The 17996-nt window shown below is 34.8% G+C and overlaps 1 protein-coding gene across 1 annotated transcript; it reads right to left on the reverse strand.

The window, feature by feature from the left end:
- Positions 1-240: 240 nt before the first annotated feature.
- On the reverse strand, positions 241-14196 carry cat (catalase). Its single transcript, XM_056451729.1, has 13 exons — positions 13965-14196; positions 12666-12837; positions 10662-10772; positions 8118-8248; positions 7390-7494; positions 7177-7302; positions 6580-6771; positions 5538-5690; positions 5165-5303; positions 2877-3007; positions 2686-2793; positions 2475-2558; positions 241-848 (listed from the first exon to the last, which is right to left on the reverse strand). Exons 1-13 carry the CDS (start codon positions 14028-14030, stop codon positions 786-788), a joined length of 1581 nt encoding a protein of 526 aa, XP_056307704.1. The 5' UTR covers positions 14031-14196; the 3' UTR covers positions 241-785.
- Positions 14197-17996: the final 3800 nt, after the last annotated feature.

The raw sequence follows: 17996 nt of genomic DNA on the forward strand, positions 1-17996 counted from the left end.
TTTTTTTTTTTTTTGTTGTTGTTGCTATGTCAAGGTCATGAGTGGTTGTGTAAGCATCTCACTGCATATCATACGGTGTATGACATAGGATTTGAATTTGACAAAAGTTTTTCATCCACTAAATGTTGAGTATAAAATTTATGAGAAAGATACAAGTTTTCAGTGAATTTCTTGAACATTTTAAATGGAAAACAATGAAAGTAGCAACTAAGAGTTCAAATGAATTCAAAACTCAGTCAATGAGATCAAATATTATCATTTATTAATTAGAAAACGACAAAACGAGTTACATTCATATTATGAGAACTGAATTATATTCAGTCAAGGCAAAAAGGACGGAAAGCATTCATTCCATCTTAATTCAGCTTAAAAACTGCATAAGTAGCCAAGGTATTTATAAATTGTAGAGAGAGAAAAAAAAAAAAATCAAGTGTCATACAGCATTTAAACTAAACACACTTGCTTTAATTCTCAGATTATTTTGGCCTATTCTACATTTCACACAAATCAAAATGCAGAAAGATACTGAAATATGCTGATTTAGTTTGGATTAGCTCAAATCTTTGTATGCAAAGGCCTCCATTTTGCTTGAAGGCATAAATCATGATTAAGGAGTTTGCTAAGATTTGCTAAGATTTTGCTAAGATCACTTGTGTTGTGAATTGGCCATATTAGATATGTCTGTATTTCTATACCATATATGGAATGAATTAGGCATTATAACACTATATCACACTCTATAAGAGAATGAATCTGTGTGTGTGCAGCGGGACGGCACTTTTAAATCACATCTTAGAAGCTGCGGCCACAGCAGACGCTCCACCACGAGAATAAACATGAACAGTGTTCTGGAGAAAGAAAAATCACATACACAGTGTTATTTTCTATATACATAAATGTAATTACAAATAATCTGACAAGACGTTTGCTTAATTTTGATATAATTGTTATATTGTTTATAGCTCACAATCAGACATTTCCCTTTCAAAATTCTCTGATCAAATGTGTGTCAAGAAGAATAAAACTGATGAGCACTCCACAAGTTCAGCTGAAAAGTCTAAAGTTATTTAAAAAAATATATTATTACTTTTACTCCATGGTAGAATAAGCTTCTCTATTTTAAAGTCACTGAACATAATATTACTAGGGTGTTTTATTATTGTTAACATTTTTAGCTTTAATTTTACCATAAGGTTGAGTATTTCTTTCGTCATTTATGTTCATTTTATAAAATGTACCAATGTGTGTTTTATTTTTATTTTGGTTTCAGTTATTTTAATATTTAGAAGTCACAAACTGCAAGAAGTCACAAACTGTGAGAAGTACTGTAAAAAAAAAAAACAAATGTGAGAAACTCACGAATTGTGAGAAGAAACCTAGGAATTGGTGGAAACTCACAAACTGTGAGAAGAATAAACTGCGTGAAGTCACGAACTGCTGAAAGTAAAGTGAACTGCGAGAAGTAAAGTCCCAAACTGCGGAAAGTAAAAGTATGAACTGCAAGAAATAAAGTCAGGAACTGCGGGAAATCACAAACTGCAAAAAGGAAAGTCACGAACTGAGAAGTAAACTCACGAACTACGGAAAGGAAAGTCACGAACTGGGAGAAGTAAAGTATGAACTGCGTGAAGTCACAAACTGCTAAATTTAAAGTGAACTGCGAGAAGTCAGGAACTGCGGAAAGTAAAAGTATGAACTGCAAGAAATAAAGTCACGAACTGCGAGAAGCAAAATCACGAACTGCGAGAAGTAAAGTCACAAACTGCAAGAAGTAAAGTCTCGAACTGCGAGAAGTAAAGTCACAAACTGCAAAAAGGAAAGTCATGAACTGAGAAGTAAACTCACGAACTACGGAAAGTAAAGTCACGAACTGCGAGAAGTCACGAACTGCAAGAAATAAAGTCACAAACTGTTGAAGTCAAGAACTGCGAGAAGTCACGAACCGCAGAAAGTAAAGTCTCGAACTGCGAGAAGTCAGGAACTGCGGGAAATCACAAACTGCAAAAAGGAAAGTCACGAACTGAGAAGTAAACTCACGAACTACGGAAAGTAAAGTCACGAACTGCGAGAAGTAAAGTCACGAACTGCGAGAAGTAAAGTCTCGAACTGCGAGAAGTCAGGAACTGCGGGAAGTAAAGTCACAAACTGCAAAAAGGAAAGTCATGAACTGAGAAGTAAACTCACGAACTACGGAAAGTAAAGTCACGAACTGCAAGAAATAAAGTCACGAACTGTTGAAGTCACGAACTGCGAGAAGTCACGAACTGCGAGAAGTTTGTAAAAAATATTTTAGACAGCTATATATCAGGATGTACACTAAAAAAAAACAAAAAATGAAGTTGGAAATAAAAGATTGCGACCAATAAAAATGGACTTTAGTATATTTTACAAGAAAATATAATCTTTCTGCTCAAAATACGGTTTCTACATTGCCGCAGACATTAAAGTGTATGAGACTGACTGAATGTTTCTACCTTTTTTCCTTCAGCGTTGTGTTTATCCAGGAGAGCCTGAACTCGGTTGCCATAATCAGAGTGAACAGCCATCAGGTTTTGCACCTGCGAAAATGACAAAAATCCACCTAAGTCTAAAATCAAGCAGTGTGTTGTTTTCCAGGCCTCCCTAGCCTGCATAACATTAATGTGACCTGAAAAGGTCACAGGCCCAAAAACAAAAAGATCATACCATGCGTTTCTGGATAAAGAGTTGAGCTCCTTTCAGATGTCCGGCCATATTCTGACACAGACGCTCTCGCTCGGCTTCATTCAGCACCTGAGTGAAGAACGTGCGCACCTGCAGATCGGATCAGAGAGAGACATATTAGAACTCACTATACTTAAGATCGTCTTCACAAAGATACACGTTTAGCAACACACCTGGGTCACGTTGTCATCGTCTGCGCTGTTGTATCGGGCCACGTCAGGAGACACTTTAAACTTTGACTCAAGGAAGCGAGGCTGGACATCAGGAGCACTGAAGCTGTTGGGGAAGTAGTTTGGAGCTCCACCTACAAGACAGAACAGGCGCTTGTTCATCTTTCAACAAACTTTTTGACAACAGGATCAAGGCTTACTGAAGGTGGTTGCAAATACGTAAATGTAATCTTAGTGTTATGGCTTTTGTATCATAATTACAAGTTTATCATAATTGTATTTTATAAATTTGAAATTCTAAATTTCTAAGAAGAAAATTGGGATTGTGAGAACTCAGAACTAGCAAAAAAATTTAATTGATATGCAAACTAAATTCATTAGATTTTGCAATATAGAACCTCAGAACTTGCAAGAAGTATACTCTTGTGATGTGTAAACTTGTGAGAAGTAATCACTTGAACTGCAGAAAGTAAACTCACAAACTGCATAAAATAAAAAAACTCCTCAATTGCGAAGCAAAAAACTCCCGAATTGCGAAGTTAAAGTCCTAAATTGTGCAAATTAAAAAAAACTCCCAGACTGCGCAAAGTTAAAAAACGTCCTGAATTGCGAAGTAAAAAAATCTGAAAAAGCGCAATTCTGGACTTTTTTACTTTGCAAAGTAAAAAAAAACTAATTGCGCAAAGAAAACTCACAAATTGCGCAAAGTAAAAAACTCCTGAATTGCGCAAAGTAAAAGTCCGGAATTGCTAAACGTAGAAAAAAACTCACGAATTGCGAAGTAAAAAAAACAAAACACAAATGGCACAAAGTTAAAAACTCCCAAATTGCGAAGTTAAAACGTCCAGAATTGCGAAGTAAAAAAGTCCTGAATTGCGCAAAGAAAAAAAAAAAAACCTGAATTGCGAAGTTAAAGTCATAAATTGTGCAAAGTAAAAAAACCTCCCAGACTGCACAAAGTAAAAAAACGTCCTGAATTGCGAAGTAAAAAAAATCTGAATTGCACAATTTTTTTTACTTTGCGCAATTCTGGAGTTTTTTACGTTGCAAAGTAAAAAAAATAAATAAATAAAAAATTGCGCAAAGTAAGAAAACTCACAAATTGCGCAAAGTAAAAAACTCCCGCATTGCGCAAAGTTAAAGTCCCGAATTGCACAAAGTAAAAAAACTCCCGAATTGCGCAAAGTAAAAGTCCCGAATTGCACAAAGTATAAAAACTCCCGAATTGCGCAAAGTAAAAGTCCCGAATTGCACAAAGTAAGAACTCACAAATTGCACAAAGTAAAAAAACTCCCGAATTGCGCAAAGTAAAAGTCCCGAATTGCACAAAGTATAAAAACTCCTGAATTGCGCAAAGTAAAAGTCCCGAATTGCACAAAGTAAGAACTCACAAATTGCGCAAAGTAAAAAACGCCCGAATTGCGCAAAAAGTCCCGAATTGCACAAAGTAAGAACTCACAAATTGCGCTAAGTAAAAAACTCCCGAATTGCGCAAAGTAAAAGTCCCGAATTGCACAAAGTAAGAACTCACAAATTGCGCAAAGTAAAAAAGTCCCGAATTGCGTAAAGTAAAAGTCCCGAATTGCACAAAGTAAAAAAACATCACGAATTGTGATGTAAAAAAAAAAAAAAAAAAAACACCAATGGTGCAAAGTAAAAAACTCACAAATTTTGCTAAGTTAAAAAAAAACTCCTGAACTACGAAGCAAAAAATTCCCAAGTTGCGCAAAGTAAAAAAACTCCTGAATTGCGCAAAAAGTTAAATACACACAAATCTCGCAAAGTAAAAACACTCACGAATTGCGTAGTAAACTCATAGTAAAAGCTTGTAGTAAACAAGTTAGCAATTGCGAAAAGCAAACTCAGAAAATGCAAGAAACCTACGAATTGTAAGAAACTCACAAAATGAGAGAAATAAACACAAACTGTTAAAAATACTCAAACCCATAAAAATTACTTATCAAACTATGATAAGTAAAATCACAAACTGCAAGAAATAAACTCACAAAATGCAACAAATAATGTGAATGTAAACCCAGAATTGTGCACAGTAAATAATTTACTGACAGCTAATAAAACTTAAGTACTACAATTCTGAAAAGAGGAAAAAAAAAAAAAAAAAAAAAAAAAAAAAAAAAGTTTACGACAAAACTCTCAGACCAATGAAATGTAAACATTTGAGGTTACTCATCCTCATCCTGCGTTGTTAATCTGAGTGAGACTAATACCATGTCCAACTCAAAACTCTACCTAGTAACTGAAATCAAATGTTTGCTGTGTGCGTCATTCACCCTGGTTGTCATGCATGCACATGGGTCCGTCTCTCTGGTAGTTTGCCACGCGTGTGCGGTACGGGCAGTTGACGGGTAGTTGGAGGTAATTAGCTCCGAGTCGATGTCGATGTGTGTCTGGGTAGGAGAAAAGACGCCCCTGCAGACAAAGAATTTAGTAATTACAGTATTTAGTCATTCTTGTAATTACTTATTACTCATTGATGCTTTAATCTGAAGTGATTTACAGGACTCCTATTACAACTAACCGCAGTTTAAGTGCATTAATAGCCAACAACATCCTTTGCGCACTATAACCCTGTGGAAACTGAGCTATGTAATGTGTCTGGTTATGTTGCTTAATAGGTTTTGTAACAGAGTCGTACAAACGTACCTGCAGCATCTTGTCCGGGCTGGGCTCAATACCGGGCGGCATGTTACTGGGATCAAATGCCAGCTGCTCAACCTCTGCGAAATAGTTGACAGGGTTTCGGTTCAACACGAGACGTCCCACAGGAATCAGAGGGAACTCTTTATGGGACCAGACCTGAGAAATACAGACATCAAGAGATGGACATGCAAAATAATTTAATTTGACTACTTTCATCAAGTCTATGAATTGATGCAAATGTAAGTTGATGCAAGTGTAAACAAGTAAAACAAGTGTTAACTTAAATACTACATAACTTAAAAAACATTACAACAAATAAATATATAAAAATAAATATAAAATAAATAAATTTAAATGTAAATAAATACAAATAAAATATAAATAATAATCAATAAAATATGAATAAAATAAATATAAATAAAAATGAATGAATATAAATAAAAAGGAATAAAATATAAATACAAATAAAATATATATAAATAAAATATAAATAAAATAAATATAAAAATATAAATAAAAATTAATATCAATAAAATATAAAAAGGAAAAAATAAAATATATTTTATTTATATATATTTTATTTGTATTTATTAATATTTTATTTTAATTTATTCATTTTTATTTTATATATATATTATTTGTATTTATATTTATTTGCTTATATTTTATTTATATATATTTTATTTGTATTTATTTATAAGCAAATAAATATAAATACAAATAAAATAAAAATGAATAAATAAAAATAAAATATAAATAAATACAAAAATAATAATATAAAAATATAGATAAAAATGAATGAATATAGATAAAAATGAATAAATAAAAAATATAAACAAAATATAAATAAATAAAAATGAAAATATAAATAAAATAAATACAAATGTATAAATAAATGAAAAAAAAATGTATATAAATAAATGAAATAAATAAAATAAAATAAATAAAATATATATAACTAAAATAAAAAACACAAAAAAAATAAATAAATAAAAAAAGGTTTGTAAGCACTGGTGTTTTGAGGTGCATTCTGGTATATGGGTACCTTGGTCAAATCAAATGGATTCCACTTCCAGTTTTCGGCCTGCTCAAAGGTCATCACTTGGATGTAGAAGGTCCAGGATGGGAAGTTGCCATTGGCAATGGCGTTGTAAAGGTCTCTGATGGAGTAATCCGGATCAGTGGCAGCCAGACGATCCGCTTCTTCAACAGGCAAATTCTTAATGCCCTGATTAGTCTGGAGGATAAAAATGAGTTTAACTATGTGACATCATAGAATATACCAAAATATTATTGGGATGAGGAGATTTTCCCCCAAAAATGTGTTGAGTGCCCAGAAAAGTGCTGTATAAAAATGTAAGAAATTATTTTTTATTAATATCAAGCAATATTAAACAATATTTTTATTTAAATTACATTAACTACAGTAATAATTATACAGTAAAAACCCCTGTAAATTTACTATAAATATTATAACACACACACACACACACACACACACACACACACACAATATATTAAATATTACAGTGGCTCGCTACACTGCAGGCATTTTAAACACAGCAATTCCATTGACAACAACAGAAAAGAAACTCAGCTCATTGTTTAAAAACGCATCTGTGGACATTCACAAACTACGCACCTTGTAGTGGAACTTGCAGTACACCGGCTGGCCTTGAGCATTGACCAGTTTAAAGGTGTGCGATCCGTATCCGTTCATATGACGGTGGCCATCGGGAATCCCTCGATCGCTGAACAGGAAAGACACCTGTATGTATGCAGAAAACAACATGAGCGAGACATTATGACAACAGGAACAAGAAAACACAAAACTGGCCATCTTCTGCGTTCACACCTGGTGCAGCGACTCAGGACGCAAGCTCCAAAAATCCCAAACCATATCCGGATCCTTCAGGTGAGTCTGCGGATTGCGCTTCTGAGAGTGGATGAAGGACGGAAACTACAAACACAGATATCATGTAAATATCAGAACGAGACTCATGGTGCTACATGTAAAGGCTGATTTATACTTCTGCATCGAGAGATCGGCTTGACTCACGGCGCCTGCCTTGTGCGTAGCAGTGTATTTACACATCTGCGCGCTGTTTGTGTTGCTCTGCAATAGCACTTCCGAAACGCTAGCTAGCAGTAGGTTATGTTCCTCTCAGTCGAGTTTCTTCGTAGGTGTTTTGTTTTTCTGAATGCTACTTTAAATGTACAGGTAGCTAAAACTCGCTCATTCAGAGACGGGAACCGGCGGACATGCAATAATGTTAATCATAAGGTAAACACAAAACTAAATTTCCCAACTGAAGCTCCTTCACAGGACTCGACACTTGTAAACAATCGCTCCATGGGGCTTGCGGCTCTCAGCATTGCCCACACTCATCACAGCTACCAGATGGACCAATCACAAAGCTTGTGCTATGTGTCGTTGCAATGTGTGGTCAAATTTTTTGACCGGTACGCATCAGCCACGGCAAGGGCTATGCGATCGCGCGAAAGCTGTGCCTAACCATATGCATGTGCTTGACACACAAGTATAAATCAGCTTTAAGGCTGCATGACGATTGGGAGTTTTACCAAAAGCGTATCCCTGATAAAGAAGATGGGGGTGTTGTTCCCTGTAAGATCCCAGTTGCCCTCATCGGTGTAGAACTTCACTGCGAAACCACGAGGATCTCGGACAGTATCTGATGACCCAGCCTCACCCGCTATAAACAAACAAACAGGTTTTAGATCATGACACATCATTTCTCATTTAAAGGCATAGTTCACCCTAAAATGAGAATTACCTTATCATTTATTCTCTTTCATGTCGTTTTAAACCGTTTTGAGTTTCTTTCGTTTGTTGAACACAAAAGAAGATAATTTTAAAAATGTTGGTTCCTGGCATTTATCGACTTGCATAGCAGGAAAAAAAAATTACCATTAAAGTCAATGGGTGCCAGTTAACAGCATTCTTCAAAATATCTTCTGTGTTCAAACTCAAATATCTTTTGTAGTGAAAGTAAATGATGGCAGAAATTTTCATTTTCGGGTGAACTATCTATTTAACTTCATTATACCATTCGACTTTAATAGACTAAAAACAAATGTGTTGTAAAATTAAAAACACTTATATTAAATGTTATAATATATATATATATGTGTGTGTGTGTGTGTGTGTGTATGTATATGTAATATAATGATTAAAAGATTAAAAAAAATACAATTTCACTCTTTAAATGTACTTTCCATAAACAAATGTTACGATTTCTCTGTGTTCATCTTTAAAAATTAAATGTCTCAACATTTTTTTGGATCGCTCAATTTTTAAATAAATGGGTCAGGTTGAGAAAGTTATGCTATGGAGATTTAAAGTATATTCAGTGCAAGTAAAGGGTAATCCAATGTTTCAAATAACATTACTAAGCTTAGTGTAACATTGTCTTTCAGCCTAAAAAATAACAACTTATATAAAAATGAAACAAACAGATTAAAAATAGTAGCAGTGCAAAGATTAAAATGATAATTGAGTATTTTATGGCTGCACTGTGATCTTTAAATGGTCTTTTATATGTTGAAATATGCTTGACAAGAATTTTTGCTATATACAGTGGGGAAACACGTCATGTTTTTTCCTGGGAATAATATTTCTAAAGGAGCTGTTGACATGGTATTGAACCAAATTTTGGTAAAAACCCAAACATAAAAATAAAACAAAAAGACTTCAACAGAGTGTAAAAATCTTGATGTTCTGTGAGTCTCGTCTGTCAAATCTGAGCTTTATTTTATATTTTCTATTGGATTCAGATTAGGGAATTGGCTTGGCCATTCTACAGCTTGATTTTCTTTAACTGAAAGCATTTGAGAGTTTCCTTGGCTGTGTTTTGCATCATTGACTACGTTTACATGGACGTCAGAAATCAAATTACTTGCTTTAATCTAATTAGGAGAATAATAAGAGTAAGGTGTTTACATTGGTTGCTTTTTGAATGTTCCTTTCATGATCCCGTTTTACATGTTATAGCACATAATTCGATTAACGTCATTTCGTCACCACGCTATCCACATTCAGATTTGGCACTTTCACTTTCATTCACAAATATTTCATGCTCGCCCTCCGTGACAAACGAGATACTGGATGAGTATGAACTGCTGGAAGAGTGTAGTTTTAATGAAATTTCATACCGCATGCTGAATGGAAGAAAAAAGCTCTCCGCATTTCATCATGCAGGTGCCTGTGGTCTGCACTGACTGGGTAGGGGTAAAGAGGGCAAACTCCACACGTCTTAATTCGATTTCTCTTTAGATCGATTATGATCTTAATCTGATTAAATTAATCAAAAATTGCTGTTTACAGACTTAACTCTTAATCAGAGTATTGTCTTAAATCGCATTAAAACGAATTATTGGTGTCCATGTAAACGTAGTCATTGTCTTGCTGAAATGTCCACTCTAGTTTCATCTTCATCATCCTGCTAATGCCGATGTTGGACTGAAGCAGTGAATATTAAATTACAATGACAAGGGCAGAGGCATGCTGAATAATTACCGAGAGATTTCAGCTGCTGTCTGGGCTTTCCATGCCTTTCTTCATGTGTTCAGTCCTTTTTCCCTTTGTCATTTAATTTTATTGCACACATAACTTCATTTGTAAACTAGTTAAGATTTGTTTCCTTTGCATATATGGATTTCTTTGGTTGCGATCAACACCCAATGAAAATTTCACGTCAACAGCACCTTTAGAAATATGCTTTCTGAGAAAAATGGTGAAGTGTTCAATACTTATTTCCCACGCTGTAAACCATTTTTACACTGAATGACATTTTTAGTAGACGTTTTCCGTAAATCATGGTAAAAATGTTTTATTTTTCTCTCAGAAAATTTAACATAAAAATTGTACATAAATATTTACCAGTGTTCAAAGGTGCAACACATTACTTTTTGCCCTCGAGCGAGCAAAAGTATATTCCTGTTGGCATGTGCTCTTTACCCTCTTACAAAACCATCTGGCTTTGTTTCAAAGACCTGAGCGCCTTGACTTCTGTTACACCACTATTTCTAATTCCAACAAAACCATCGATCCATCCGGAGTCCAGACTCCACCGTGAACATTACGATAATATTCATAGTGAAACATACCCACTGTGGAAAAGCGGACAGCGATCGGTGTCGTCTTTCCAACATGCTCGAACACTTTGGCTTTGGAGTAGCGCGTGATGTCGTGGGTCACTTCGAAGTAGCCAAACGCTCCTGTGAAAAGATTAATGGACGCCATTAAGACTAAAAACCACTTACAAGCCCTAGAGAGTCCCTATTTTTGGTATACGTTTCTATAGTTTTTTTGTTTGGGGGGGGGTATTACTTTTGATGATGATTTGATGTAAATTTATAATTTTATTTGTTGGACCCCAGGAAGAATAGCTACTATGTTGGTAGTGGCTAATAAGTAGCTAAATAAACATATTTTGTATCCAATCAGATCGCAGATGTAATGTGCCAGTACGTCCAATAAGATTAAGCTTTCAGCCTACTATTCTATCATTTAAAAGACTGAGATTGACTAGACGTTCTGCAAGAAATGTAGTTTATTCAGAAAGGATGCTTTAAAATGATTACAACACAAAATACTGAAAAACTAAAATAAATAGTTTGTTTGACTTTATTAATCCCTAAAGGGAAATTGACATGTCACAGCAGAGCTCTCCATACTAAAAATAGATGAATAAGTTACATGTATATAAAACAATAATAAAATTACATTCATACTGCACACCTTGGTTCCAAAAACAACGAGTAAACACTTGCCCATATGTAATATCTAATTCAGTTTAGCACAATTTATATAGTATGACTTTGGTGATACAATCTGATCACTGTTGTTCCTATATCTTTCTCTGTAACACCAGGGTTGAATTAATCTTGTACTAAAAGAGCGTGCACACACTTGGACTGTATCAAAAAGGGGATGACTATCATGATTCATTATACTGACAAAATTGTCCAGCATTCGATCATGTGCAATCTCTTCTATGGTAGGTAGCGCACACCCTACAACAGAACCTGCCCTTTATATAAGCTTAATTCATTTGTTTTTCTCCTTCTCCAACACTCCCCCTCCCCAGCAGGTTACAGCATACAGAATCACAGAAGACACTACAGAATCATAAAAAGTTTAACAGTGTCTGACACACACCAAAGGACCTCAATCGTCTTAATAAATGAATGCGGCTCTGATCCTTCTTATACACCTGAATTGTATTTTCAGACCAATCGAGCTTGTTGTTCAAATATACACCCAAGTATCTATATGATGAAACAATCTCAATTTCTGACTCATGTATAATTACTGGCACCGCTTGTGATGGACGTCTACTAAAATCAACAATCATTTCTTTGCTCTTATTAGTGTTTAAGACAGTTTGTTTCACACCAGTCAGCAAAACTTTTTAAAAGCAACCTATACTCACTCTCATCATGATCTCTTATGTAACCTACAATTGCAGAGTCATCAGAAAACTTCTGTAAATGACAATTTTTGGAGCTGTATTGAAAATCTGACATATAGAATGTGAATAAATATGGAGCTAGAACTGTTCCTTGAGGAACACCAGTACTGCTCATTATAACTTGCGACACACAGTCATGCATCCTAACATACTGGGGTCTATTTGTGTTATAGTCAGTTAACAAACTTACCATACTTCTTTGTAAACTTGCATTTTCTAATTTTGCCTTCAGTAGTGCAGGCTGGATATTGTTGAATGCACTTGATTTACACACCAGTTTTCAGAATCAGTAATCTAAAACTATTCTTGACCATCAAATCAGCATTTTTAAAATAAATAGTAAACACTTAAGACTGGAATATAGATGCTGAAAACACAAATCTGACTGAATCACAGTGATACTTTACATTTTAAAATTCGTTCAAATAGAAAATAATCTTAAATAGTAATAAAATTTCACAATATTAAAGCTACACTGTGTTTTTGATTAAATAAACCAAGCCTTAATGAGCAAAAAAATAAGACTTTCGGAAACAAACAAACACACACAAAAAAAAACTCACAATCCTATACTTAAGTAGTTAATATATATTTAATGCACTGTATTACAAAATCTGAAGACTGTATTCACATTCACCTGCTCCTTTAGCATGCACGACTCTCTCTGGTATGCGCTCTCGGTCAAAATGGGCCATTTCATCAGTAAACACCACGTCCTGGACCAGCAATGGCCCACGAGGCCCTGCTGTCATCGCATTTAACTTGTCCCCTATCGGGACTCCGGCTCCAGTGGTCAGGACATCTGGACGCTGAGAATATAAAAACGAAAACAAAACAGAGAGAATGTAAAATTATAATCAGCTTTATACTGCATGTAAATAAACTAAATTACATTACATCTTATGAATAGTTGAGTTAATCCTTTATATATGAGACCATGAACTCACAAAAATAACTAACATTTTATTTCACAATCATCAACAGGACAAAACATATTTTCAGGCTTCTACAGTGTGTTATTTGTTGCAAATCATGTCATGATGTTAACCTTATTCAATTTAAATATTGTAATGTTGTATTAATAGATGATAGTTAACAACAAACAAACATGGCGTGTCCCTTAAGTAATCACATTATATAAAATTCCATTGCCAAAAAAAACTTCGGTGTTTGATCTGAAAGCGGCGATTAAACAGTCATAATTGTTATTTATTTACTTATCTGGTTAAAGTTCAACTGTTGCAGAAGTAAATAATGTTATCTGTCGTGTCAATAAAGGGGAAAGACCTTGCAAAGCTTTTCACTGTCCACTTTTGCAAGCGTTTAGAAAAATCTGATTCGGTGAGCGAGGTGTCGGTCACACTATTGACCAATCACGTTAGAGAGTAGTGGGAGGGGGCGGATTCTTGGCTTGCTTCCGTTTAAGCATGTCATTGACCCACTTCTGTTAAATTTCACCTGAAATTATGCAACAAATCTTATACGTACTTGTGCAAAAGTATGAGTTTTTCACTCGTTAATCTTAAAAAAAATCTAAGCAAATCACCATGCACGAAAAGAAGACCGCAGGGAAAACATCTGACTAATGTGTATGCCATTATTTGATATACTGATATTGTTTGAGATTATATTTCAATATAAGCCAGCATTTCAGTTTTAATAAGACATATCATAACAAAAGTAGATTATTCAGGTGTGAATTTCCCATAAAATATAAAGTAACTCGACATTTCAGTCTCATTTTTTGCATATGAAACTCAAGTAAATATATTAAAATCGAGTTTCGAGTTTGTTTGTTTGTTTGTTATTGCCCTGCGACCTTTGGCACAATTTCGCACTGCGCATTAAAGCAAACACTTAAAACCGTTTAAACCCCTCAAATCTGATCTCATGTTACACACAACATTATATTCAACAGATTAATTCTGCACCAGACCTGGGAACCGCGACCCTCCTTCCACAGTTTCATCTGATCCGTCGCCTTTTCTCTGTCGTCTGCCATTATTCAGCTCTTCAGTGAGACACAAAACACGAGGCAAAACCTCTGCGGATCCAAACCACTGGACTCGGGTCTGTCTGAAGGGTTGTTATTTATTAAGGTTGGTAAGAGTTTGCTCTTTGTACTTGAACTTGAACCTCTTATATCATATCATCCACCTAAATATTCACATTGGAGGGACGTGAACGTTTCATGGGCGGGGTTATGTGGACAATCAGTTGTTTCCTATTGGCCAAGCTCAATGGATACACACAAAAACTCTCCTTTTAAAGGGGCAGTTCACATAAAAAATAAATTGTAGTAATATATCGTTAACTATTCACTCAGAGTGTAGATTACATGTTCTCCAGTAACAGAATGTAAACATAATCAAGTCAAAGGATTTATATTTTCATCTTAAGTCCATTTTTATGTATTTTTTTTAGTTCAGTGGATCTCCGTGTTAATATTTATCAATGGTCTCGAACTCAATTCCTGGAGGGCCGCAGCTCTGCACAGTTTAGCTTCAACCACCTCCAACTCACACCTGCTTAATAGTCCATAATAGTCTTGAACATCTTGATTAAGCTGCGGTCACACTGGGCTTTCCTCCCATAGACTTCCATTCATACACAGGCGAATGCGTCAGATCGGAAACGCAAGGTCATGCGTCAAGTTTCGCATGTTGCTATGGTGCAAAGTTCAAGCTTGGTGAACTCTGACCTGCGAAATCGCATCACTTGACTGCGTGAGACTAATCGAGGATCAAAACATGACCTCTCTGGACAGAAATTTAAAACATATGGAGCAATCACTGGCTTTTTTTTATGTCTAATCTGCTTGTTTAATCCCGCCCCTTTTCGCACCGCCATACGACAGAATTTCGCACTCACAACTCTAGTGTGACCGCAGCTTTAGTCGGATCTGATGTTTGATTAGAGTTAGAGCTAAAATGTGCAGAGCTGCGGCCCTCCAGGAATCCAGTTTGAGACCTATGATTTAGATGAAAAACATTTCTCAAGCGCATTTTAAAAGGGACGCAGACGAACGAAACTAAAATAAAAGACATCAGTGTAACAACTTGAGACAATATTTAAGGTTTTGGTTTTAGTTTCGTTTTTTTTCAGCGCTGAGCGTCTTGACCAATCACTCACGTTCGTCAGATCAGTCTCAAAAAGTAATTGGTATCTGATTGGTTTAAGTAGAAAGTGGGTGGAGTCCATCTATTTTTGGATTAGTGTTCGTGAATTCAGAAATGTCTCAAAATCCATAAATACCCACAGAGATCTACAAATGCACACTAATCTACAAATGCACACTAATCTACAAATGCACAGGACGCAATTTACAAATGTCAGGCAAAAGTGTTTTTTTTTTGGAATTATAAATAAATAAATATATATATATATATATATATATATATATATATATATATATATATATATATATATATATATATATATATATATATATATATATATATATATATATATATATATATTAGCAATTCCATGCAAATGTCAACTTTGCCATGGAAAAATTAAGTTTTCACCAAAATAGAGAAACCGTTTCTACATTTTTTGTGTAAGCAGGTATTGTACAGTACTTTAAAAATACTCATAAATGGATCTGTCAGTGTTTCAAACTATTATATTTAATTTACCAAAATTACACAAATGGCAGTTTCACAGCTGTCACATCCATAACGAGACTTTTTCCTCATAAATGCAAAAATGTCAAATAAAATAAAAATCAATCATTTTTTATTCCATAATGAGCCGACTCCAGGGGCGTCGCTAGACCCCATTTACTGGGGCACGTGCCCCAGTATAAGTCACCAGTGCCCCAGTAAATGCTTGGAGATACGACTTACTTTATATGCAAGTGTATTTATTAAGAGTGGTAATCCCAGAATAAAGACGTTATTCTCCATGTGCAACCAAACCAACTCTGATGAAAGCAATACAATTTAATCAAAGAACAAACTGAGCATGTGCGCAGAAAAAAACATACCTGCGCCGCCGCGCGCATCACGCACATCGATTCTGCTTGGCGCTTACGCACCGCTCTGCTCCCGGTCCGGTTGTGAACATGCACGCCAAAAAAATAGCTGCGCTGCTCATGCGTTGTAAAACAGACACGCACTGAGTTTTGCAAGTCGACAAAACAAAGTTGAAATAATATGATGGTGATCTTATTTATACTGCAAGGCTCCTGATAGTTTATTTATTTTTTGGTATGAAGCAGAAAGAAGGGATGAAGTCAGGGAGGTTAGACTTAATAAACCTAATTCTCGGCCTTGAGTCGGGTTTAAGACAACACACAACAGATAATTCTATAAAACATCTTTTTTGTATTCTATTGAATTGTCTATAGAATTTCATTCTTATAAAATTAATATTCATGCAAAAGATTTCTTAAATTATCTTAGCATCACTCCAGTTGTGTCTTTAGATTGTTTTCCAGTTACATTTAGGATTAATTTCTGTTATGTATTTAGAATAATAATTGGATAACAACAATAGTACTGCTATTTATATATATATATATATATATATATATATATATATATATATATATATATATATATATATTTATTTATTTATTTATTTATTTATTTATTTTTGAGGGGGTGCTGTGCCCCAGTAGAGCTTTATGTCTAGCAATGCCCCTGGCCGACTCATATCAGTTTGATTAGCATCGTTTCTTTTGGGTTGTGCAGTTTAATTGACAGGATTTGACAGGATGTTGGATACTGTAAACTCACAAGCTTTTTTTATCACATCCATAACAAGTTAATTTTCTTCATTTAAAGTATAAAAATGTTTACAAATTGATATTTTTCTGTTCCCAAAACTTTGTGGTCAGTTGTTTTAGAAAATATAAACAGATGTTTCAATATAATGTTATATTATACTCTCTATGCGTATACTTTCTATGTGAATTTATGTTTTGAGTTTTTACTGCAAATGTCACACCCATAACACTGGAATTGCTCATATATATATATATATATTTGTAAGTATTTTTTAAATTGCAAGTCTAATTTTACTTGTGAATATAATTATTGTTTGTGGAACTCTAAGATTTATTTGTGAATCGCATTCTATTTATTTTGTCAATATGCTTGGTTTTTGTCCAACGCTTTACATTTATTTGTGGATCGTATTTATTTGGAATTACGAAACAATTATTAATTATACCAAAGACTACAGAATACACAACACATGTCACTCATATATTTTTCAATGGGGAATAGTGTAATGGTCAATATGGCAAATGAAGCCCCACCTACTAGTATAGTGGCCAATCAGCAATCGATGTAGACTCTCTGGGGGAGGGGCTTAGACCAGACATGAGTTTTGGCAGATTTTGTGAGATTCAAACATTTCGAAATGAAACTAAAGAGACGGTTGTTTAATTTTATTGTTGATTTCTAATATGAAATTTAATCGTAAGCTTTAATCGTAAGGGACTTTGATTATTCTTTGTAAACGTGTTTATTTTTGACACTGATCTAACTCCATAGTAGCCAATCAGAGTCATTTAGATTAGTCATGGCTGAAAATGTCATGAGTTCAGCTCGCGAATTCTCACATCAAAAGTGCCTATAATGTGAGACTTTATTTTATACTTCTTCATAGATCAATAATTAGGCTGTGTGCTGTAGACAGTTTTTGAATCATTTGTTATCAACAGTCCACTGCAAATCCAAATCCACTGCATCCCAGCTCTATTGGATTGAGATCTTGTGACTGTGGAGGCCATTTGAGTACAGTGAACTCGTTGTCATGTTCAAGAAACCAGTCTGAGATGATTCGCGCTTTATTACATGGTGCGTTATCCTGCTGGAAGTGCTGGACACTGTGGTCATAAGGGGTGGACTTGGTCAGCAACAATACTCAGGTAGGCTGTGGCGTTGACACGATGCTCAATTGGTACTAATGGACCCAAAGTGTGCCACCAAACCCCCCACACCATTACACCACC

The sequence above is a fragment of the Danio aesculapii genome, chromosome 25 (genome assembly GCF_903798145.1).
Source record: "Danio aesculapii chromosome 25, fDanAes4.1, whole genome shotgun sequence".
NCBI lineage: Eukaryota > Metazoa > Chordata > Actinopteri > Cypriniformes > Danionidae > Danio > Danio aesculapii.